This window comes from Acinonyx jubatus, chromosome X (genome assembly GCF_027475565.1).
Source record: "Acinonyx jubatus isolate Ajub_Pintada_27869175 chromosome X, VMU_Ajub_asm_v1.0, whole genome shotgun sequence".
Classification (NCBI taxonomy): Eukaryota; Metazoa; Chordata; class Mammalia; order Carnivora; family Felidae; genus Acinonyx; species Acinonyx jubatus.
Genome location: NC_069389.1, coordinates 111,757,341 through 111,783,156, shown reverse-complemented (window position 1 = coordinate 111,783,156; position 25,816 = coordinate 111,757,341). Strand labels below are relative to the sequence as shown.

General features: G+C 43.0%; 1 protein-coding gene across 9 annotated transcripts in view; it reads left to right on the top strand.

Annotated features, from left to right (window-relative positions):
• The window catches only part of MCF2 (MCF.2 cell line derived transforming sequence), a 108,857-nt gene that overhangs the window by 52,921 nt on the left and 30,120 nt on the right, over window positions 1-25,816 (top strand). For 7 of the 9 annotated variants that reach the window (XM_053201753.1, XM_053201752.1, XM_053201750.1 and 4 more), the window contains 14 exons: window positions 580-729; window positions 2,972-3,105; window positions 3,928-4,042; window positions 6,824-6,943; window positions 8,638-8,829; window positions 9,728-9,919; window positions 11,643-11,814; window positions 13,334-13,381; window positions 16,464-16,501; window positions 20,152-20,240; window positions 22,164-22,230; window positions 22,868-22,983; window positions 23,110-23,179; window positions 24,733-24,825. In XM_053201753.1, the coding sequence (XP_053057728.1) occupies window positions 580-729; window positions 2,972-3,105; window positions 3,928-4,042; window positions 6,824-6,943; window positions 8,638-8,829; window positions 9,728-9,919; window positions 11,643-11,814; window positions 13,334-13,381; window positions 16,464-16,501; window positions 20,152-20,240; window positions 22,164-22,230; window positions 22,868-22,983; window positions 23,110-23,179; window positions 24,733-24,825 (1,596 nt within the window). The remainder of the gene's footprint in view (window positions 1-579; window positions 730-2,971; window positions 3,106-3,927; window positions 4,043-6,823; window positions 6,944-8,637; window positions 8,830-9,727; window positions 9,920-11,642; window positions 11,815-13,333; window positions 13,382-16,463; window positions 16,502-20,151; window positions 20,241-22,163; window positions 22,231-22,867; window positions 22,984-23,109; window positions 23,180-24,732; window positions 24,826-25,816) is intronic. The other 2 variants (XM_053201755.1, XM_053201751.1) reach the window with 1 other exon arrangement.

Sequence of the window (25,816 nt, the reverse complement as noted above, 5' to 3'; positions counted from 1 at the left end):
GTTGGAATGCTAATGCTTGCTCATAAGTTATAATAAATGTCCGGTGGCTTTGATGTTCTCTTCCAAAGTAAAGTTAGTATAAAGTAATTTTACATTTTACATTTGCAGGGTCTTTGTTTAGGGATAGACCTAAACAAAGTCAGAAAGCGAATGACTCAGTCCACGGCATCTTTAAGAAATTGTTTTCAGGGGCGCCTGGCTGGCTCCGTCGGAGGAGCACGCGACTCTCGAGTCTTGGGGTCGTGTGTTCGAGCCCCACGCTGGGTGTAGAGATTACTAGAAAAAAAGAAAGAAACTTTAAAACAAAGACATTGTTCTCATTGGCGTTCAAGAAATGAGTACAGAAGTTTACATAAAAGGCATTCAAGAAGACTCTTTAACCTCACGTCAGTTTCGTAGAGGCTTAGCTACAAAGGTAGCGTTGATTGCCAAGGGCAATGCCAACTTTCCTTAGCAGAAGAGAGGTCATAGTATATGTGCTTGTTGTCATACCTAGATGAAAATGAGTACAGTTACTGATCTAGGTATTGATGTGCTGGCAGTTTCCATGGAATTAAAACGATCGCTGGGTCTTTGCAGGCTATAGAAAATTTTGCTCTCACAGTGAAGGAAATGGCTCAGATGTTACAGTCCTTTGGAACTGAACTGGCGGAGACAGAGCTGCCAGATGATATTCCTTCAATAGAAGAAATCCTTGCGCTTCGTGCCGAGAGGTATCACATGTTAAAGGTATGTCTGAAAACGTCAACAAACAACCACGACCCATGGCCTTTCTTTTACGGCGCACGTGCCTTTCACACTGATTGGTGGGTGGGGGACCCACAAGGGGAAAATGGCCCGGATCTGTTGAACGTAAGTGGCCCCCTTGTAACTGGTGCATTCTCTTGAGAAGTTCTTTATTTGTTAATGGAAGAGTCCATGCTGCCCCAGAATAAGAAGTCTACAGTCCTCTTTGTTATCACGGATTCTTTATCTTTTCAAAAGGCCCGCTCATTTGGAAAGCTGGAGAATCAGAAGGCAGATGGGTGTTCTAGGTTTACGCCCACCCCAGGTGCGATGTGAAGTGGAGAAGGAGAACCAGATGAGGAGTCAGGGGGCCTGCGACCAAGGCAAACATTGTTAAATTGATCACAAGCTTTCTTTTGCACAGAGTACTAGTTTGTTTTTTTTTTTTTTTCCTTTTTTTAAAGTAGGCTCCATGCCCAGCACGGGGCTTGAGCTCACGACCCTGAGACCAGGCGTCACGCGCTCCGACTGAGCCAGCCAGGCATCCCCAGAGTACTAGCTTTTGTTGTTTTCTACCGTAGACCTTAGATGGCAAGTTGACTTTGGCCTCCTACCCAGTTGTCTGGAGTGTTGGGTTGTGAAGGATTCTGAGTCACAGTTCAGACAATCACCAAGTACTTTGAGATGCACGTTCTCCCGAAAGTTGAAGAATGATCTCAAGAAGCACCAGGCTCTATCACTCATGTCCTTCTGGGGCGGGGCGTGGGGGGGTGGGGGTGGGGAGGCGGCGCTCGGATACGAGCTCTGTGTAGAGACGACACTTGTATTTTAGTTTGAATTGCTTTTTGAGGGGACGTTTGTAGATGAGGAGGAGAGAGACTGAACTCGTGAATCATAATCTCAAAGTAAAACTGTTCCAGGAGAGAAAGCTCTGACCCTCATAAGCTGTGTGATCGGGCAGTTTGCCTCCTGTCTCTGAGTTGCGGTTGCCCTACGTGCACAGCGAGGTTGATGCCGACATGTGTGTACCTTGTAGGGTTGTTGTGAGGATGAAATGGAGGAAGTGATATATGTACAACCACGTTTGGCACATAGCCACTATTTCATAAATATTAGCTCTTTTAAAAAAAATTTTTTTTTTAACGTTTATTTACTTTTGAGACAGGGAGAGACAGAGCACGAACAGGGGAGGGTCAGAGAGAGAGGGAGACACAGAGTCTGAAACAGGCTCCAGGCTCTGAGCTGTCATCACAGAGCCCGATGCGGGGCTCGAACTCACGGACCACGAGATCATGACCTGAACCGAAGTCGGACGCCTAGCCGACTGAGCCACCCAGGCGCCCCAATATTAGCTCTTTTTTTAAAAAAAAATTTAACGTTTTATTTTGTATTTGAGAGAGAGACGGACAGAGACAGAACATGAACAGGGGAGGGGCAGAGAGACGGGGACAGAATCTGAAGCGGGCCCCAGGCTCTGAGCTGTCAGCACAGAGCCTGACGCGGGGCTCGAACTTACGGGCAGTGAGATCATGACCTGAGCCGAAGTCGGACGCTTCACTGACAGAGCCACCCAGTCGCCCCGGAAATATGAGTTCTCAGTGATTATGTTCTTATTTGTATTGGTGGTGGCTTAGAATCTGTTCCCGGACAAATACAGGGACACCCACATTTTTGCCTAACAGTTCAGAGGACCCTTGGATTTCCTGAAGGGAGTCATAGCTCACTCTTAGATGCCCGAAGAATCTACCCACCAAGGTTAAGACCTTCTGAATAGAAAGCAGCGTATGCTCTGTGAGGAATTAATGAACCCAAATGTGACGTAACATAATATGGCAGGCGGCGGTTGATAACAATCTCCCTATCCCTGAATGTGCATTAAATATTATGTTAACTGCATGCTTTCCAATGTGGTAGACTTCATGACGCTATGACTGCTTTATTAGAGCACGTTAAAAATATTAGTAGAGTAGAATGAGTTAGAACTTTCTACCAGTAAGAGAAGGAGACTACATCTGGACCACAAGGGACTGCTGCCTATAAAGATCTTATAAAAATAGCGATCGCAACACCCGTCTCAGTAGGCAGAGGCTTCTTGGAAATCCTCACGGGTTTCGGATTCAGTAGAGGCCGTTCTAGAACTGCCGTTTCTCTTCTATAGCGTGCTCTAGCTGCATGCTTCCTTGTCGTGAAGTCATGCGGGATGGGTTGCTAGCAGGCTAATTCATCCCACCGTGCCTTTTTCCAGAATGATATTACAGCTGTAACCAAAGAAGGAAGAATCCTCCTCACAAGTCTGGAAGTGCCTAGCATTGAAGATGTCGTCAGTTCAAGACTTGAACGTCGGCCACAAATCAATGGTGACTGGCAAACCGTTAATAAGTGAGTATTCTCCTTTTGGTTTGGAATTACTTATCTTACACTTTTGAACGGGAATTCTAATTTTGCTTCAGTCTCTTAAGTGTGCAAGTATTTCTGGACCTTTGGGAATCTGAGAACAACTTCCCTCGTCTCACAGACATCAGTTTGCTTGTAGGAGAGGTTCTGTGGACATTGATGGGCTCTTCGTGGACCAAGTGTCATGGTCTCTGACTTTGCTTATAATTCTTTTTTTTTAATGTTTAGTTTTGAGAGAGAGAGAGAGCGAGTGCACGTGTGCAGGCACACGTGAGTGGGGGAAGGGCAGAGAGAGACGGGGACATAGGATGCAAAGTGGGGTCTGTGGTGACAGCAGAGAGCCTGATGTGGGGCTCAAACTCACGAACCCTGAGATCACGACCTGAGCTGAAGTCAGACACTTAACTGACTGAGCCACCCAGGTGCCCTGACTTTCCTTATAATTCTTTATAAAAAAAATTTTTTTTATTATTTATTTTTGAGAGAGAGAGAGAGAGAGAGAGAGAGCGCGTGCAAGCAGGGGAGGGGCAGACACACACATACACACACACACACACACACACACACACACACACACACGCAGAATCCAAAGCAGGCTCCTGACTCTGAACTGTCAGCACAGAGCCAAGCATGGGGCTCGAACTCACGAACCGCGAGATCGTGACCTGAGCCAAAGTCGGACGCTCAACTGACTGAGCCACCCAGGGGCCCCTCCTTATAATTCTTAATGTCCAGGCCAGATTTATGTACTTCCCTACGGAACAAATCTCTGGTGTGAAGGAATTCTAACAACTTTTCTTTGTTAAGATTGCTGACTCAAGTACATGATATGGAAATAGCTTTTGATGGATTTTGGGAAAAACACCAACTAAAAATGGAGCAGTATCTGCAACTATGGAAGTTTGAGCAGGATTTTCAAGAGGTCAGTTAAAACATTCCTTTATACGGGGTTTTTCATTATTGCCAGCGGCTCTTACTTGCTCCTTGATCATGAGAAGTACAGTCTCACGAGATGCCCACTGACACCCAGAGCGAGATGGAAAGGGAGCAAATGTGAGCGAACCCTGCCAAGATGTCTTTCTGGCTTACTAATCTCCTGGGATAAAGCACTGAACTTGTAAGGAGGACTCAGTTGCTGTCCACCCTGATGTTTATCTTTGAAACTCATTTTACATACAAAATGCTTTCAGGCTATGGACTAGGTTTCCAAGGAAATAATACCCACTTCCTTCTTGTTGTTGTTGCTGTTTTAATACCATATACTGACCGTATTTAATATGACCTAACAAAAACATTTTTCTTTTTTTTTTAATGTTTATTTATTTTTGAGAGAGAGAAAATGAATGGGTGGGGAGGGGCAGAGAGAAAGGGAGAGGGCTCTCAGAGCCCGACGTGGGGCTCGAACCCACGAACTGTGAGATCATGACCTGAGCCGAAGTCAGATGCTTAACCGACTCTTCCACCCAGGCACCCCAAAACATTTTTTTCTAATCCAGTAATTTATTTCTATGAAAAGCCTGATGGGTGAAATGAAATCGTGTTCAATTATGCATTATTTGAAAGGCTAAAAGTACATTCTAGTTGGATGCTTCTGGAAAATACATCACACTTGGTCAAGCATTATTTGAAAGGCTAAAAGTACATTCTAGTTGGATGCTTCTGGAAAATACATCACACTTGGTCAAGCGACATAGTCTCTTTCATAGTACTTTTCCAGGAGATCCGAAGAAAACTCACCTCTTTTCTCTCTCACATGTGGCTGGCTTGTTTTCTACCCATGACTTTCTTACTTACTTGGTATTTCATCTGTGTGAGCAGAATTGGGTTTGGGTGCCGCATTCTGGACACAGGGCTCGGGATTGCCAGACCTTTCCCTCCTGTGACTCAAACAGATTTTGGAATGCCATTCTCTCTGTGAAATCTTCCTTAAAGAAAAAGAATAGGCCAAGTTGTTCTTGGTCCTTCCAGATCTTTCCCTCCTCCCCAACCGAACCCATGTAAGGATAACACTCTTCCTGAATGTGCCCCATCGTCCCTCCACTCCGGTGTTAGTTTGCATCCATACTACGTTCTTGACCTGGAGTTACATTCTGTTTCTTCAAATCCTTGTTGCCTCTAATCGGTATTGTTCTTTTCCTTGGATCGTAACCTCACTGACGTGATCTGTATCTCATGGTGATTTGTCGATAGGTTCTGTGTATTTAGGAAGTTCACTTAAAAAAGGTCTTATTCGTAAATGCAGATGTACAGAAAAATTGGATATTCTCAAACTTGAGATATTTTTGAATCTACAGGATAGGAATATTCTCTTGCATAATCACAGGACAGTTATCGAATTTAGGACATTTAACAATAATGCATTCCTTTTATATCACCTACCATTGGTATTCCAGTTTTATCAATTGGCTCAATAGTGCCATTTATGTCATTTCCCCCCACTCCAGTACAGGACTCAGTCTTAGAGGGTTGGGTGTTGGATAAGTTGTCCTGTCTAGTCACCTTTAATCTAGAACAAACATTTCCATAGCCTTTCTTTGTCTCTTATGACACTGACATTTCGGAAGAACACAGTGCTTTTTAATATAAAATGTTCCTCATTTTCCATTTGGCTGACATTCTCTCTCTCTTTTTTTTAAAGTTTATTTATTTATTGAGAGAGGGGGGCTGTGTGTAGGAGCAGAGAGAGAGCTAGAGAATCCCAGGCAGGCTTCTCACTCACAGCACAGAAGCCCGACATGGGGCTCGATCCCACGAACTGTGAGATCGTGACCTGAGCTGAAGTCGGACGCTTAACCCACTGAGCCTCCCAGGCACCCCTGTCTGACGTTTTCTTATGATTAGATTAACCATTGTATGACCAGCAGGAATACTCTATGAGCGATGTGTTCTGCCGAGGGTATTGTTCTTGGCCCTTCCCGATCTTTCTCTCCTCCCCAACCAAGGGAGTTAATGAAGTCCACCTGCCCCTCATCGTTGATGTGCATTTCGATTACCCAGTCAGGCTGCCGTGGAGTTTCTCCACTAATGACTTTCCCCCACTTGTGACTAGTAGGAAACGTGTGGGGAGAAAATTTAAGGTCATGCAAATATCTTCCTGCTCATCAGAAGTTCTTCATGGTTTGTGATTCTTTACTGTTCTTAACTATTTCGGTGTTTCTGACTGGCTACTGTGCCCTTGTGACACATCCAGACTTTTTTCGGGTTATCACTTCTTTACTTTCTGGCATAAAGAGATGTTCCAAGCCCATCTTGTGCCTCCTCTGCTTTAGCCGTGGAACCAGCCATTTTCCTGAGGAGCCTTGGTTTCTTTTTCTGGGATATGATAGGGAAGACCAAGACCTGGGTTCCAAGTATGCTGCTAATTACTACTGGGGGAACCTTCTTTCCTGGGACCACTCGCCATAGCGCTGGGGAGTATATGTGCAAGTATGTATACATACACGGACTTCCATACGTGCCCACATATACATGCCAACACATGTACATAGAGATATTTACAGATCATGAGTATACACTGATATCTAGTAGGTTGGGTGTTCATAGATTATATCGATTCCTGGGAATAAAATGACAGAAGTGTTTGCCACATATGTGATTTTTCCATGTCGCTGTTCTTATTTAATAGCACTGCCTACAAAAATGACCAAAGGAAAAATGCTTAATAATTTGAATGCTTAAAGCCTTGGTTTCTTCCTGTTTGCAGCTCGCGAGTGAAGTCGAACTTCTGTTAAACCAACAAGCAGAGCTGGCAGACGTCACCGGGAACCTAGGTCAAGTAAAACAAAAAATTAAAAAGTTGGAAAACTTAGATGAAAATTCTCAGGTAAGAGGACATCTCAGACGGTGACTATTGTTAATAGTTCATTGTGATGCTTTTCAGGAGCAGGAACCCTCCCGGTTCACTTTTCCTGGTAACAGTCTACGTAATGGGTTTAATAGCACTGGTCTCTATTCTTTTCCAACCGACGTGGGCCAGAGGTGACCCTGCCGATGCGTCATGTAGTTGCAACGGGCAGTCTCTGAGGTCACCGTGTGAGCGGTTTCAGGCCCACCGATAGGAACAGAAGCATAAAGCATTCTGAAGAAGCCAGCAAAATGTCTCTCAGGAATGCTACTTGGAAACAATAGAAATGTACAAGAGCATAACTTCTTAAATATCCATCATGTGGTATCTGCAGTTGAACCAGATATGGATTCAGACAGATAAATCTGCTTCGTTTTACTAGCTGCATGACCCTGGGCAAAGTGATTAAATGTTCTAAGCCTCAACGTCTTCATCTATAAATTGGGGCCAAAGTGGCCTACTTTGCGGAATGATTAGGGGAGGACTGTTTTCGATGCTGTAGATAAAACACTTAGCACAATACCCGGGAAATGTGGTTGTATAATAAGTACTCAAAACGATGATCACTTTGCTGGTCTTAAAGCTTGGACTCATGGCTTTAACAGTTAACAAATTAGCTTTGCTCTTCTGTCTTGTATGAGAGAGCAAGGCCACTGGTTTTTGTTTTTTGTTTTTTAGTTTTTTTTTTAATGTTTATTTATTTTTGAGAGAGAGAGAGAGAGAGAGAGAGAGAGAACACGAGTCGGGGCGGGGGAGAGAGAGAGAGAGGGAGACACAGAATCCGAAGCAGGCTCCAGGCTCTGAGCTGCCAGCACAGAGCCCCACGCGGGGCTCGAACCCATGAACTGCGAGAGCATGACCTGAGCCCAAACCGAGAGCCGGACAGTTAAGCAACTGAGCCTCCTGGGCGCCCCCCGCCCCCATCTTCACCATTTTTAAGTACACGGTTCGGTAGCGTTAACTATAGTCACATTGTGGTGCAACAGATTGCCAGAACTTTTTTTATCTTGCAAAACTGAAGCCGTACGCATTAAAAAAATAACTCCCTGTTATAATCCTGTGTTTGCCCCCGGCTAGGTAGGCCAGTCACTTCATCGTTCCGGGCTTCAGTTCTCCTTATTTTACCTCGCCAAATATTTCCTGACCTCCTGCTCTTTCAGTTGCTAGGTCGGGAGCAAGTGGGGGACCAGGGCGCGGGGGGCGGGATGCCAGTCGTTGGTAAAGTGGAGGCAAGGCCGCCAAGATCCCCGTGGTGTTCACTTCAGGATGTCCAGGAGGCGGGCAGGTGCTGACTCTAACGAGATTTCCAGAGCTGAGATGGCACGAAATCCGTCCGCTTTCGTTTGGCTGGTGTGTCCCTCATCTGATATATGCAGTTCTGTTCTAAATCTGTACATACCGGGAGAAGCAAATCTCGTCCACACTCTGAGCAGGCTGGTTCATTTTCTGTTTCTGTTACCAGAAACACGTGGGCTTCTGATGACGTCACTGCCGTAGCTAATTACTTGTAACCCCGAGCTTTCTGACAGTCTGCAGAAGTATGACATGCAATCATATTTTTGGCACTCCGTCCGCCCTGCTTAAGCCAATTTGCTTCTCAGTTGCTTTCTTTTTGCCCCCTCCTCTATCTGAACAGCGATCATGTGCTTATTTTACTTCTTTCTTAAAATTAGGATCTGTTAGCAAAGGCCCGCTTTGTGATATTACACGGACACAGACTTGCTTCAAATCACCATTATGCACTTGATTTGATCTGCCAGAGGTGCAATGAACTCCGTTACCTTTCTGATATTTTGGTTAATGAGATTAAAGCCAAACGGATACAGCTCAGCAGGATCTTCAAAATGCATAAACTCCTGCAGCAGGTAGTGTCGTGAGACCTGATACATTTCTTAATAAGAAGACCGTTTGTTTTTGCTTTTGCGTTCTAGGGTGAGGGTCTGGTATAGCCTCGGAGTTGAATGTGCAAGGGGTGGAAGGATTGAATTTGATGATTTGAGATCACGGTCGCGATGGCTTCCTTTCTATTTTGGGTACATCTCTGCATCCTCTCCTCTGGTGATAATTTGCAGTCGGAACACTTTTCACAGCCCTAGCGGCATTTTGCTAACGCCAGAAACTCCTTCCACATTTCATAGTTACCGCAATAAGAAATTAAACAGGGACTGGAAAATACTCCTCCCTGGCTTGTGGGTCTGACCCCTTTCAGAAAGAGGCAGCGAAAGGAAGATCTGGCCTCGGAAGCGGAATGTAAACGAGGGATATCATTTACAGACATCGCATCTGAGCATGGACAGTTTAACCTGTCCCCCCTCCTTCTTTGGCAAGGAAACTTTCATCCTTGTCCTTGGCAGGTCACTACACATTTATAGGACACTATGTATTTTGCGAGGTGTTTCATATTTCACTTACTGATTTGGGGAAAATAGCACGCAGCTGATGTGTTAGCGCTGAGAGAATGGTCAGACTCTCGCTGCAGAATGAATTCCTTGTTGTGAAAGAAAATACCGTGCTTCTCAGCCTTGGCTATGCGTGCATCAGAAATACCTGTGGAGCTCTGCAGAGCTATGAACGCCTGGCTTAGGGCCCAGAGCTACTGAATCAGAATTTCTGGGGGCTGCACCCAGGTATCTTTATTTTTTAACAGCTCTGGAAGCAACTCTGACTCACAGAGGCTGCTAAACACTCCTAAAAGGCAAACATATTTCTGTTTATTCATTCATGGTTTTGTGTGTGTGCGTGCGTGTGTGATTTGCTCACCAGGCTCGTCAGTGCTGTGATGAAGGAGAATGCCTTCTAGCTAACCAAGAAGTAGAGAAGTTTCAGTCTAAAGAAGATGCTCAGAAAGCCCTCCAAGACATTGAAAATTTTCTTGAAATGGCTCTGCCCTTTATCAATTACGATCCTGATACCCTACAGTATGAATTTGATGTAATTTTATCACCTGAGCTTAAGGTAGGAGGCTGTTGTGATTTTTTTTCCCCAAATAAACGCATTTTTTAAAAACTATGATTCCAGTCAAGTTCACAGCTAACTTTATTCAAATTGTAGTTACACGGCTCTCTGAAGGAGGAGGGGTGATATTAGTCCCACCGGTAAGCATCAAAGAAAGAATCCAAAGGCTTGGGGAGCCTGGCTGGCTCGGTCAGAAGAGCATGTGACTCTTGATCTTGGGGTCACGAGTTTGAGCCCCATGTTGGGCGCAGAGATTACTTTAAATAAATAAACAAACAAACTTTAAAAAAAGGAAAGAATCCAAAGGCTTATGCTTGGCTGTGTAATGAGGAGTGACGAGTGAGGAGCTCTCACGTGCCATTGTTTTGTGCATCCTTGGAGACGGGGCCAATGCTGTCCTAGGAGAACACTGGGTTCGTGTCGAGAGCATTCTACGGCAAATGTCTTGTCTTTCTGCTGCCGTGACCACCACCGGTGCTCTGTGGACACAGATCTGGCTCTCCTACTCAGCTTCTTGGGGAGGGGGTGCCAACAGATGTTGGTATTAATGAGGCAGGGACCTGTGGATTAGCTCGGTGCCCCCCTGTTGGAGATGTCGTGAAGCCCTCTCACCACACTGTAGCTCAGAGCTTTTGTGATGCTATTTGTGGCCAGACTGTATAGTCGACCCCCCCTTTTTTTTTTTATCTTTTTTTAATTAAAAGAAAATTTTTTTAACTTCTTAAAGCTTAATTATTTACTTTTGAGAGATAGCAAGTGAGCACGAGCAGGACAGGGGCAGAGAAAGAGGGAGAGAAATCCCAAGCAGGCTCCGTGCCGTCAGCGCAGAGCCCAGCGTAGGACTCGATCTCACGAGCTGTGAGATCACGACCTGAGCTGAGATCAAGAGTCGGACGCTTCACTGAGCCACCCCGGCGCCCCTGCGTAGTTGACTCTTAACTGGAACAGTATCTAAAACCGTGCTTAGCTGCACATCTTAGGGGATGCCCCAGAAAATCAGAAACGTGCCTATAGCAATAACCAAGTGATTTCTCTGGAAGCCACCAAGCGAAACCAACTGCCTCAGATCATCGAGGAGAGTCAAGGAGGAGCTTTTTACAACACAGAGAGCTATAGAATGTCCCGCGGGCTACAACATAACAAACTTCCAAGACAGTGCTTACCTTGGTGGCTTTGTTGTGCTTAAACATGCCTTCTTTTCCAGCCGTTGCTTTGTTCCAGCCATGAAGGGTAAAGCACTTTATACAGTGACCGATTTCATGACTGCTTGATAAATTTCTTTGTTTTATTATTCTTTTTTTTTAATAATTTTTTAAAGTTTGTTTACTTATTTTGAGAGAGAGAGCGGGGGAGGGGCAGAGAGAGAAACAGAGAGAGAGAATCCCAAGCAGGCTCCATGCTGCCAGCACGGAGCCTAACATGGAGCTCGAACTCACGAACCATGAGATCATGACCTGAGCTGAGATCAAGATTCGGGTGTTTAACCGACTGAGCCACCCAGGAGCCCCAGTAAATTGCTTTTTCAAGTTGTTTTGGTTGAGAGCTTCGGGTTTTATAACCATGTGAAGACATTGCATTCATCTGTTTTCTGTTACTTGCCTCATTTTTTCTAGTTACATTTTAAACTCTAAATTAATTTTTTGACTGAGTCTGAGAAATGTAATAAGATTTGTAATGAGCCCAGTTCAGAAAACACTTCATAGAATTCTTACGCGACCTGTAGGTGCAAATGCAGACAGTGCAACTCAAGCTTGAAAACATTCGGAGTATATTTGAGAACCAACAAGCTGGGTTCAGGAACCTGACGGACAAGCGTGTGAAGCCAATCCGGTTTGTGGTACCTGCTTCTGACAGTTCGATCAGATCCGGAGTACCCTTTTTGTCACCGAAACATGGTAAAGTATCTTGCATTCACTTTTTTAATCTCTTCCTTTCCTGCTGTCGTTTGTTACTCTTGATGTAAACACTGAGTTCGTTCTTCAATCCTGATAGATGGAGATTTTATGTAAGCATCTTTGGTCACGTTTAAACTCTGTTGCACAGGGCAGGAGTCACGGCTGAGAGGATCATACGACAGTAAAGCATAGGAATACAGCGTAGTAGGGCCCGATGAAAATGTGGACTGAAGTCCAACCTTGCAATGAGCATGAACGTTTTACCAGCATCAAACTCACCCCTTTCTTTTTTTTCAACGTTTATTTATTTTTGGGACAGAGAGAGACAGAGCATGAATGGGGGAGGGGCAGAGAGAGAGGGAGACACAGAATCGGAAACAGGCTCCAGGCTCTGAGCCATCAGCCCAGAGCCCGACGCGGGGCTCGAACTCATGGACCGCGAGATCGTGACCTGGCTGAAGTCGGACGCTTAACCGACTGCGCCACCCAGGCGCCCCAAACTCACCCCTTTCTTGAGCAGGTGGAGGAAAGGATATGGATCTGGTCTGCACACGCAAGCGTGTGCACGCGGTCACACGTATTTACTACTTAAATGGATAAACTATTACTTGGTTCTTATTCGCTTCTAGTAAGTGAATGGCTCAGATAACAGAATGGATTGCCTTTTCTAAGTAAGTGCAGATAAATAGAATGATTCTGCTAGAAACGAACTGTTAGAGTCCGTTCTCTTGTTTTAATATTTGTAGACGAGTTTTAACCATGTAATATCCATTGCCTTTCTGCATTCTGTGGGATAAAATAATTATCGCGACGGTGGTGTTGAACTAATCTGGAAGTGAGATGATTCGATTGCCCAAAGCTGCCCTTGTGCGACCTCTGGGGAGAATAATTTGGCCTTTGGGGCCCTAAGTTAGTTGAATGGGTGAACATGGGACTAAATTCGGTCTGTCTAATCTGAGAGGATCACAGATTTCATTAATATATGCACGAAATGCTTTGAAATGCAGAGAAAGCTTGAAGGCATATAAAAACCCAGGGCAGTCCCAGCATGGATCATCTGAGAAAGAGGTGATGTAGGCATGTAACTAAGCTAAGATGATGAAAGCTATGTAGCTAATGGTTATTAAATATAAAAATATACTCACAAGTGAATAATGTCGACTAAGAAGATACTGGGCAAAAAAACAGAACAAAACAAAAAAAAACCAAAAAAAAACCCCCCAAAACCAATAAGGGCATAAAAGCATCTACCGCTAGGAGAATAAAAATAGAATACGTTGATATTCCTTAGCAGAAGACAGACCTCAGTTAGACTTCGGGCTCTGTTTCCTGGCTGTGTGACCTCGGGCTGTTCACTGAACGTTCTTCAGCCTCAGTTTCCTTGTATGTAAAATGGGAACGCCTGCTGCCTTCAAAGGGTTGCAACGAGACAATCTCTTCCATTCTGTTTTATTTATTTTTTCTTTCTGATATTCTCATTTAATGCCATTACACTTTTTTTTTTTTTTTTGTCCTGCAGTGGGAGTTGGATACTCTTTCTTTCAAGCATGTAAACTTTTTTCAAAAGGTACTCATCTTTATTACTTCGGTCCATTTTCTGAGTTTGTGCACATGTGAAAAACCAGTTTGACGTCTAAAGCCAGCAGCAATTTATTCTTGAATGTTGCCTGCAATTAACTTTCTCCCGTTTTTCATAACACGCATCCGTTATTCTCTTAGCATTCAACTTACCTGGGAAAAGGACTGTATGAAAAGTAGACGATGCCTCTAAACTCCCATTTCATCGAATGAGCGCTCGTAAAAAGAAACCAGGGAAACCAATCGGCGATGTTAAATCAAGGTTTCTTTCATTTTAGCGACTCAGGTGTCATCCGCAGTACAGCTATCTGTTGGGAGCAGCTTAGATCGGCTTCAACTTAAGACTGCCTCATGTATTTATGAGGAAGAAGGCAGCTTACCGAATAAATGATATGGATGGATAAGTGATTTTACCCATTATTTATCATGGTTTCGAAATGAAATTAAAGCATTATTTACGTTGCAGGCATTGCTATGCCAAACATACAAGATTTGGTCCAATCAAGTTGTGTTCATTTTTCATACAGTGCGTCAAACTGGTTTTTTTGGGGGGGTTTGATTTTGTTTATTTTTATTAATTTGCGTCAGACAGGATCCCATACCTAGCGCAGTGCTGGCACCTAGCAGGATGCCATAAGTGTTTGTTGAATTAACGATTTACTACAAAGGGTACAAGTTAGCGAAGAACATTGTGAGGGGTGACATGTGGTTTGAGCTGCAAAACCTGTAGCTCTAGTCTACACACTTCGGACGTGGCATTTACAATTCGCCTCCTTGAATTTCCTATAGGCAAGTCAGATTCCACATGCAAACCTTCTTTCCAACCCCACTGTTAGCCCTCACTGCCGCGTCCTTAATCCCAGCTAACATCTGTTGCCTTGACAACCGCAGCTGTCTCCCTGCCTCCCCAGATGCCCCTACCTGTCTTGCCTGTTGGATTTTACAATACTCTTCTCTCTCTGGGATGCTAGTCGCTTCCCTCTCCCTTTCCCCTTTGCTAGCTCCTCTTCTTCCAGCAGATTTTCCTGTCTCTAGTCCATTCTCTTCAGGTAAGCTTTTCTTTCCTGCCTCTCTTCCCCCCCCCCCCCCCCCCCGCCCCGCGCCCAGTTCACTTAGGTGTTCATGCTGTGGGCTAACAACCTCCCACTTTGGGTCTTCACAGCTTTTGTGTAATTGCCTCTTTTCGGTCTCTCTTGTCAGCCTGTAAACTCTGTAAGGACAGGGACCGTGCTCAGTTCACGTTTGCATCCCCAGCACCAAACACAGAACCTAGCACGTACCCTAGGTGCTCCATAATTTTAAGGATACAGTAAAACCTCGGATCACGAGTGACTTAGTCCGCGAGTGTTCTGCCGGACGAGCAAACATTTCCCGTAAATTTTACCTTCGTGCCCGAGCGATGTCCTCCATTACGAGGAATACGTGACGCCGACCGCGGCGTGACAGCTGAGCCAGTGGTTCTTAACATTCGCTCTGATAGATGAATGCTTTGGGTGACAAGCATGTTTCTGTAACGAATCATGCTTGCGAGCCAAGGTATTACCGTACGTTTACATTGTTGCGAGAATGAACTTGTCTACCTTGCTTTTCAGAAAAAAGGATGCATTCCTCATGAGTTTTGTGTATATTCCTTTTTCATCTCTTAGTGCAGTTGCAAGGAATCAATTAGTAAAGCTAATTAGAGAGGCTCCCTAAGTTACCTTTATAAATAAGTTCGGATCTCTGTGGATCAGGTGTCTTTTAAATGGTAGACATCAGTGTTCATGGAGAAATTGATTTTATGTGGTAAGTGCCACTACGTCTAACATATATTGATATAGCTGATGCTATAAATGTAAAACTTGTATATAAAAAATACATATTTAAAAAAATTTTTTTTATTTGAGTATAGTTGACACACAATGCTACTTTAGTTTCAGGCATACAGCACAGTCATTCTGCATCTGTATATATTTTAAGTAGGCTCCCTGCTCAACATGGGGCTTGAACACACAACCATGAGATCACAAGTCACATGCTCTACTAGCTGAGCCAGCCAGGCGCCCCTAAAATATATTTTTAAATAATGAAAGCGAAGTATAAAATTTGGAGAACAAAACAGCACGGCCTTTCCCCGAGGTTGCCTTGCAGTGGTTTCTGCCGAGGAGGAAAGGACAAAAAGTATCTTCCATAGAGAGAAGAGATCCATGAAGCCTGTGTGGGTGGCAGCCTTTTTAGCTGCAAATAACAACCTAGTCTTGCACTTGGACCATGCCCTGGGCTTTGTAGGGACGTTTGGCCTCCTTGCTTAATAATATAGGGGCTTACCCATCATAAACAGAACAGAAAGAAAAGGAGGGGGGAGCCTGGCTGGCTCAGTTGGAAGAGCATATGACCCTTGATCTCTGCTCGTTAAGTTTGAGCCCCATGGTGGGTGTAGAGATTACTAAAAACGAAGAAATGAACTTAAAAAAAAATACAGATGACTTTCCTTTCAACGTGTTTAAAAAGAGGACAGAGGAGAGATTAAACAGGAAGAGCAGAAAGATTAAAGCTCGGATTTTGACAAAGTTGTGTTGTTTTAGCATCTTACCGTGCTTCAGAATTGTTGTTTTATGTAGCTCTTAGAAACATATATTCTGACGGCGGACTATGCACATTTGAATACCACCTCTGCTTCCTGGACAAGACACTAACCATACTTATCTACAAAGTGGGGATAGAAATCGTCCCTTTCGGGTAGGGTCGATTGGAGGATTAAAGAACAAAATGGCCGTGTAGGGCTTAGGACAGTATCTGGCATGCAGTAAGTGCCAAATAAATGTTACTCTTCGTGGTCACTTGGCAATCAGGGGAATGCTTGATGAGTCAGAGAATGGGTGAACACATAGCAAGATGATGCTGAAGAAGTCGAAATCCTACAGATAAATCTGACCAGTCAACTGTTTCGTGTAGTGTGATTTAAAAGTACTCGTATAAATAAGTTGGAATAGTCCCATGTCTCTAATTACTGAATAAACATTCGTGTATTTTAATTAAAAGTGTTGATTTTCATTCTGGTCTGAAATTCTTCTTTCATATTTTTCTACCAGGGAAGAAGAGTTGGAGACAAAATCAGAGCAACTTAAAAGTAAATATCATTAATTAATTCAACATTGGCTTTATTGCTGTAGTTGCAGAATCGGTGTGGAGGCTCAAACCATATTTTTAATCCACTAAACCAATATTGTGTGCTCAAAAGCCTCTTTAATCTAAAAGAAAAAGCTGCTACTGATGCATTGCGTCTAATTGCGGTACTGACATATCCCCAGATGTATGAGCGGTTTTTTAAGTCTTGGCTCAAGTTCAGAACTAGTTTCTGTAAAGCATCTATAAGTCTCAGCTTTTCTTTCCCCCACACCACTTCAATAAACTTAAATAAGTATTGCACCTTTCTACAAAAGATTTCTTTCATAATTGATTACATTCCCATAAGTATGGAACACGGACAGAGGACAGGTTCTAATGGTCCATACTCGGGGCTCAAAAAACACACATCTGTTCATTTCTTGATAGAGACGAGATTCCTTCTCAGTTACCCATGATATTCTGGTACCTGCAGAGAGTAGCCTCGTCATAACTGTAGGGCCCTACATTTTCCTTGTGTCTTCTTGATGGTCAGTAAGGACAAGAACATCTGTCTCCAAGAGGCAGTATAGCAGTGATACGGATTATTGAGCAATTGTAGAGACTACCTGGGTTTTCATCCCAACTCCGACAATCACTGGCTGTATGATCTCGGGTAAATTCTCTCACACTCCCGTTTCCTTATCTATAAAATGGGGATAATAGAACACCCTCATCATAGAGTTAGTGTAAAAATGAGATAATATTTGGGAAGTATTTCCAATGATGCATGGCATACGGTAGTGTTCTAAGTGTCCCATGCCATTATTAGGCTAGTGAATGGCCTATACTGATATACCATGCCTGGTTATCACGTTGTACGGTCACGGCTTGTGTTTTCAAGAAAGAAATGGACCGAATGCCAAATTCCATCATCTTACGTGTCTTACGGTTCCACGTTCCTCTCGTGACACCTTAACATTCCTCTATGTGGATCTTTTTATTTGCATATCTCAGGGAATAAATAGGCTGTGGCTCTGTACATTTTCTTGGTGAGATTTCTAGCTGGTGGACCCAGTTCCAGAAGGCACACCTTCTTCCAATTCTAGCCATTTTGCACAATCCTTAGGCATTTAAAGGTATAAAGTTACGTTTCAAAACTTTCCAATCTTGGAACAGAAACCTGTTAGGAGTAAATGATACTTACCTATCTGATGAGTGACGTACATGGTATTTTCAGTCTTAGTGTATGAAAATGGTAACAGTTAATACATTCAGATAGAGTAAATCAAACCATAGTCTTAAAGAGGGAGCATAATGGTGACACATCACAGGCTTGACTCTTTCATCACTTATTAGGTATGTGACCTTGGCCCTGTTGCTATACCTCTGAGCCTCAGTTTTCCCATATGTAAAATGAGGATAAGTGTGCCGTAGCTTGGTAAATTGCTGGGGGTGGGGAATGGATACAATATATGCACAATAGATAGGAATATATAGGAAGTAGTCGATAGATGTTTGTTCCTTTCCACATGGATTTGTCATATTTTGTGGAAATGCTTTTTAGCCGCTGGATCTTGTACTTCATTTTTGGGTTCTAGTGCTACATTTACGTGGAGTTCAGAGATTTTTGCAAGCTCAAAAGTCCCATACAGCCAGGATCCCTGGAAGATACTTCTAATGCTTCTGAAGAACAAATAGCCATCGCAGAGCTCCTGTAGTTGACTCACTGGGCCAGTCCAAGGACTGTAGAGTCTTTTTTTTTTTTTTTTGAAACTAACATTACTTTTATTGATTTTTTTTTTTAATAAGAAGCTTATTGTCAAGTTGGTCTCCATACAACACCCAGTGCCCATCCCCACAGGTGCCCTCCACCATGCCCATCACCCACCCTCCCCTCCCTCCCACCCCCCATCAACCCTCAGTTTGTTCTCAGTTTTTAAGAGTCTCTTATGCCTTGGCTCTCTCCCTCTCTAACCTTTTTTTTTCCTTCCCCTCGCCCATGGTCTCCTGTTAGGTTTCTCAGGATCCACATAAGAGTGAAACCATATGGTATCTGTCTTTCTCTGTATGACTTATTTCCCTAGTGTAACACTCTCCAGTCCCATCCACATTGCTACAAAAGCCAGATTTCATTCTTTCTCCTTGCCACGTAGTATTCCATTGTGTATATAAACCACAATTTCTTTATCCATTCATCAGGTGATGGACATTTAGGCTCTTTCCCTAATTTGGCTATTGTTGAAAGTGCTGCTGTAAACATTGGGGTCCAAGTGCCCCTCTGCATCAGCACTCCTGGATCTCTTGTGTAAATTCCTAGCAGTGCTATTGCTGGGTCATAGGGTAGATCTGTTTTTAATTTTTTGAGGAGCCTCCACACTGTTTTCCAGCGCGGCTGCCCCAGTTTGCGTTCCCACCAACAGGGCAAGAGGGTTCCCGTGTCTCCACATCCTCTCCAGCATCTATAGTCTCCTGATTTGTTCATTTTGGCCACTCTGACTGGCGTGAGGTGATAGCTGAGTGTGGTTTTGATTTGTATTTCCCTGATGAGGAGCGACGTTGAGCATCTTTTCATGTGCCTGTTGGCCATCTGGATGTCTTCTTTAGAGAAGTGCCTATTCATGTTTTCTGCCCATTTCTTCACTGGATTATTTGTTTTTCGGGTGTGGAGTTTGGTGAGCTCTTTATAGATTTTGGATACTAGCCCTTTGTCCGATATGTCATTTGCGAATATCTTTTCCCATTCCGTCAGTTGCCTTTTAGTTTTGTGGATTGTTTCCTTTGCAGTGCAGAAGCTTTTTATCTTGATGAGGTCCCAATAGTTCATTTTTGCTTTTAATTCCCTTGCCTTTGGAGATGTGTCAAGTAAGGAATTGCTAGGGCTGAGGTCAGAGAGGTCTTTCCCTGCTTGCCTTCTCCTCTAGGGTTTGGATGGTTTCCTGTCTCACATTCAGGTCCTTTATCCATTTTGAGTTTGTTTTTGTGAATGGTGTGAGAAAGTGGTCTAGTTTCAATCTTCTGCATGTTGCTGTCCAGTTCTCCCAGCACCATTTGTTAAAGAGACTGTCTTTTTTTCCATCGGATATTCTTCAAGGACTGTAGATTCTTCGAAATAAGATCGTGGTTTAGGATCAGAGAAATCACCTGTAGCAAAAGCTGACATGTGGCAAAGAGCAGAGGCAGAAATCAACAAGTTACGGCCATTTTAAGAAAGAATAGTTACCCACGTGTTATTAGCCCCAGAGTGTTATCCTTGGATTTTATCACATCATTCATGTTCCTGATGATACCACTGGATCATTGGAAAGAGAGTCAATGATGTTGTGTATCCTTGATTAAAGGACTCCAGGATTCATGTAATATTTCCTAGAAAGGCTTCCATTAGAAATCATTAAGGTTAAAAAGCTGGGTTTTTTCTTCAGTAAATAAACTTGAGTTATCTGGAAATTCAACGTTTTATAAATTAACCTCGCTTCCCCAAAGTGCCAAATAAAACATTAATGTGTGGAATAAATTCTAATTAGCATCTTAAATCTGAAAAAAAAAATCCTAGTGTTATTTTTCAAGTTATATACACAGTTAGGACCTAGAGAAAACTTAGTTTGAACTAGATTTCCTTCAAGAGGAACTATACGTACATAGATGCTAATTTAAGTCTTCTTTTCATCATTTCAGATCGAAGTGGTGCATGATTGTCGGGAACAGAGAAATTCTGGTCAATCCTCCAGTCTGGACAACGACAATAGCTTGGATATTTTACAGAAGTATCGTTTCCTTATTGACACACACTTCTATACGCATCTACCAGTAGGGATCTGATTCAGTGGTCAAGGCGAATGTGCTCTGTTTGTGTGACTTGAAAATCAGCCAAGGTTTTCTAGAGTCTTCATCTCCTCTATTGTAAAAGAGATGACAGGGAACGGGACAGTCGCTGTTTCAAAAACTACAAGGATTATTTAGATATACAGTTTTATTTTAGACATGTTAAAAATAGCGTGCTCACTTTTATAATGTTACTATTTCAGACATAAGAATATTCACCTTTTGGGGGGGTGCCTGGGCGGCTCAGTTGGTTGGAGCATCCGACTTTGGCTCAGATCACAATCGCGCGGCTTGTGAGTTCGAGCCCCGCATCGGGCTCTGTGCGGACAGCTTAGAGCCCGGAGCCTGCTTCGGATTCCGTGTCTCGCCCTCTCTGTGCCCCTCCCCTGCTCGTGCTCTGTCTCTCTCTGTCTCAAAAATAAATAAACGTTAAAAAAATTAAAACAAAAGAAGAAGATTCACCTTTAAAATTTTATATCCTAGAGTTGTGTGGCGATACATATTCAGATAAATAATGCTTATAAATGTAAAAATAAAAGAAAGGCAAAGGTAGAAGTTAAATGTGTTACCTGTATTGGAGAGTGAGGCAATGAATTTTATTTATTATTTATGTTTTATTTTGTTAATGTTTGTTTATTTTTGAGAGAGAAAGTGTGAGAGAGAGACACAGCATGAGCAGAGGAGGAGCAGTGAGAGAGGGAGACACAGATTCTGAAGCAGGCTCCGGGCTCTGAGCTGTCTGTACAGAGCCCGATGCGGGGCTTGAACTCACGGACCAGCAGGTCATGACCTGAGCTGAAGTTGGACGCTCAACCAACTGAGCCACCCAGGGGCCCCAGGAAATGGATTTTAAATATGGTATTGAGTTGCCTGGGTGGCTCAGTCGGTTGAGCGTCCGGCTCTTAATTTCGGCTCAGGTCATGATCCCAGGGTTTTGGGGTCAAGCCCTGTGTTGGACTCCTTGCTGAGCGTAGAGCCTGCTTAGGATTCTCTGTCTGTCTGTCTGTCTGTCTGTCTCTCTCCCTCTCCCTCTCCCTCTCTTAAAAAAAAAGTGCCAATTAGAAATCACATTGGAAGAAGAATGTATTTCATTTTAAAGAGATCAAAATTACTAAGGTTTAAATATGATCTATATTTAGGAAAACCAGCAAAATAAATCCATTTCAGGTCTTGGAAAATTTCAGAACATTACTGGGAAAGGGGAAAATCGGACATTAAATGTTAATGTCATTATGTTTTTGGAGAGGGAGAAAGAGAAACTGTGTTTTTCCCTACCCCCCACAACAAAATAAACCAAAGTTTTAGGAATAGATTTTTGAGTTTTTAATAAATTGATTCTTAAGCTTAGTGAGATAGAAATAAAGTGGGCTTTTTTTTTCATTTTGAAAAATAAGTCCTGAGTCCCCTTTCCTTTGTTTTAAATATATTTTATTTTTATTTTTTAATTTTTTTAATGTTTATTTGGGCGGGGGAGAGAGAGAGAGAGAGGGAGGGATGGACGGACGGACAGAGAGAGAGGGAGACTATCCGAAGCAGGATCCAGGCTCTGATCGGTCAGCACCGAGCCCAATGTGGGGCTCAAACTCCCGAACTATGAGATTATTAGTTGAGCTGAAGTTGGAAGCTTAACCAACTGAGCCATCCGGGTGCCCGCCCCTGTTTTCAATATATTTTAAAGCATCTTGTGGGTGATATTTATTCTAGAGACTATACGATTCACTCCATATTTTGATGATAAAGCCAAAACCATTGGTAGTTCCTAGGTGTTAACAATTTTTACCTTGGACAATTTATGATGATAACGATTGAAAGATCATAATTCCAAGGCAACAAAATAACTGATAAATATTGTCTTTTTGCTTTAGCCACGTCCTAAATGAGCTGATACAGACAGAGAGGGTCTATGTTCGCGAGCTGTTTACTGTTTTGTTGGTAAGTGACTCAAATTCTATTTTCCCACCTTCGCCCCAGTGCTCTCCCTGCTACATTCATTAGGAAGTACTGAGGACAGTCTTCTCTGTCTCTTTCCTTCCTTGTCACGTGCCAGCAGTAGGTGTTTCTCCCATTGTTTGAGGCTGCCCATGCGTTAAGTGTGCGTATTCGGGTTCTCCCTCAGTAGTGAGAATTGTGCTGTGTAGAAACGGTGCTGGAAAGAGTTAAAGGTAAAAGAAAACCATTCATTTGATACACCTGTCATAATATTAATTTGCTCTAAAAACCCACACACTTACTGGCAGCTTAAGGAGAGGTTAATGACCTGTAATACAGTTTTTCCTGCTTGATTTCTAGTTTGTTTCCTATACCATCAGCTACCCCGAAGGCCAAGAGAGTCACTTTGTTCTACGCGCTGAGCGGGCAACGATGGTTTCCTTGTCTGGCTTTCTGAAAACGACAATTTTTTGTAAATGGGTAACTTCGGGTACTGGAAGATTTGATTGTTGGAATTACAAACAGCTTTCACCCAGGAGTCTCGCTGTACACATTTCTGTTGTAGCTATACCCTTTGGTGGCCCAACCGAGTATTAACGTGAACGTGGTTTAAATGAACAAATGTATTTATTTTGGGTAGGGCTACAGAGCGGAGATGGACAATCCTGAGATGTTTGATCTTATGCCACCTCTCCTGAGAAAAAAAAAGGATGTCCTCTTTGGAAATATGGCAGAAATCTATGAATTCCATAACGAGTATGTAATTGCCGAATTGAATGTTTCTTTTGCATCGTATTGTTTAAAGGGCTGTTGACTAATTTACTGTATTTGATGTAAAATTATATCGTGGTTTTTTTTTTTTTTCCTCTGACATCTTCACAGCATTTTCTTGAGCAGTCTGGAAAATTGCGTTGACGCTCCAGAGAGAGTGGGACCTTGTTTCCTCGAAAGGGTTTGTTAATTATTATTTAAAAATATATAAATATGGGCCACTAAAATAGCAGCTCGTTGTATAGGACCGGATTTAGAGACAAAGTAGGTATTGTTTTTTATGTCTTTATGTTTTGGGAGGAGACCCATCACTCCAGCAGGTATTTAATGGTAAACCCAGTTTTGTTACAGAGACTGACGGAATCAGACGCTTCAATGGCTCAGCTTGTGCCCACTGACCTCTGGGTGATCCCAGGAGTCCAGGGACCAGCCTGGCTATGAAGATGTGAGAGTAGGAATCATCTTAGCTCAACCATTCTTGGATTGGTTAATTTTTAGCCTAAGAGATGCCTTGGTATTCCCCTCTAATGCATGTAAAGTCTTAGAATCAAGCGTAGTCTGGCTTTCAGACACCAGGGCATCTATCACGGGGACTTTGCGAAACAGAGGGCTGTCTGTTCTTTTTATTCTATGAGACCATTCAGGGAGGCTCATTTCTCCACATCCCAAGAGAATACTTAGCACAATGGACTTCCCATACTCTCCTCCATTAGAATTTTCCTTAGAATATTCTCTGCTCATCTACGTATCTACTTCCTCCTCTTCCTGAAAAATCAGTTCCATCTTGATTTGAGAGTCAATTTGATAATGGTGATCATTGAAAGCTTCCAAAGAGATGTCTTATCCCAGAAAGCGTTAATGGACTCAGAATATGATATGGTTAAGAAAAAACTGTTTGTCCTTACCTCTCTCAATATATTCGGACTTTAAACATATTTAAATGGTAGCCAGATTCTTCCCTGACTTCCCTAAGCAACACCAGTCTTTTTCCTTCGGGCTCCTATAGTACTTAATGTCTGTGCTGCTCGTTGGAGATTTTATATTTGACCAAGACTATATTCACAGAGAAGAACAGGGGGAAAATCATTGTATACAGTGTGAGTTGTGCTATACCGGGGATATACGAAAGATCCTGTAAGAGCCAAGAAGAGGGGCATCTGACATAGATTGGAGGTATAAAGGATGGCTTTCCAGAAGAGATGACTCATGAGGTGGGAGTTAGAGAGTGACTAGGAGGTAGTCCATTAGATGAGGGTCCAGGAAAGACGATTCCAGGGGCAGAGAATAGCATGGTCACACACCCAGCGGGGTCATGGTACAATGATGATATCCCAGTGACAAGCCAAGGGACTTGGAAGTTAGCCACAAGTTCATTCACTAGGGAACTGAGAGGCTGGTGGCATGGAGACGGCGTGTTCCTTGGTACCCTCTTGGCTTACAGCTGTGAACAAATTCATCTATTTGTATAGTTCAGTCGGAGAAGGCTTTTCCCTAGCTCTCCAACTTGGTAAGTGGAGGTGGTGAGATTACTGAGATACTTATGTGTTCCTCTGCTCAGTCTGGTGGGCCTGTGTTTCTTGGATTCCAGAGAGGGATCCTGACTTACTGCCAGTGTGGCAGGCCCTTTAGGCCACGTGTAATGCTTGGCCCTACTCATTCTAGCTCAGCCTTTCTTGATAAGAACAGTACATGTTCACGGATTGATAATACGTTTGAATGTGCTTTTTATCACAGAAAGATGATTTTCAGATGTATGCAAAATACTGTCAGAATAAACCCAGATCAGAGGCAATTTGGAAGAAGTATTCAGAATGCGCCTTTTTCCAGGTATAGTAATTATTCAGGTATTGGATATACTCTTTCCGGAAGACACTGGGATAGTTCTTATTTATGAATCCATTCCTACTGTGAGTCGTATATAATACAGATAGCTCAAAGAACAATTTGACCCCGCCACACAATGTGTACGTGCACACGCATGCGCACATGCGCACAAATCTGTATGCTGCTTCCCAGAGGCAAACACTTTCGGTTCTTTCAGCTGCTTCCTTTGATATTTACTTCCATGTTGGTGAATAACATTTATATCGCTACTTTAACCCTCTTTCACTGCCCCTGCCTCACCATCAGATACATACACATACTTCTTTTCCTCCAAAACATCCAATATGGTTATAAGTTTAGTTATACAGATACAGTGGTAAATTAGTAAGACTAGGTAATTCCTATGTTCAGACGAATCCTCCAGTATAAGATGGTTGCTTTTCCATCCCTTTTTTTCCCCCTGCAATTGTCTTTTTTACTTCCTTAATTTTTTAGATACTTTTCCCTATTCTACCTACCCATAGACTCTCCGAGTTAAGAGAGTTACATAAATTTCTTCTTAGTAAATTTAAACATATTCTTTTTTCTCTGAATTTCATTTTGAATTAATCTCTCCTGGACTTTTCTGATCTGCTCATCAAGGCTCACTAGACGTGTTGCACAGCTGTCAACCTGGGATCTTGTTGAATATAACTTTTGGGATTCTGTTCATGGTCTCTTGCGTAGGCTCTCCTGTTTCCTAGGTGCCATATTTTTTCCTTGTTTCACTCACTTGTTTTGTAGAACATATCCTCCAGCAGTTTTACTGAGAAAGTGTGCCTGGGAGGTAAAAGTTTTGAGAGCTTGTATGTCTACTGGGAGGTAAAAGTTTTGAGAACTTGCATGTCTACAAATGTCTTGAGTGTATCTACCCTAACACTTAATTGCTAGCTTGGCTGGGTATAGAAGTCTGTACCCAGTAAGTAAGAAATAATTTTCCTCAGAATTTTAAAGG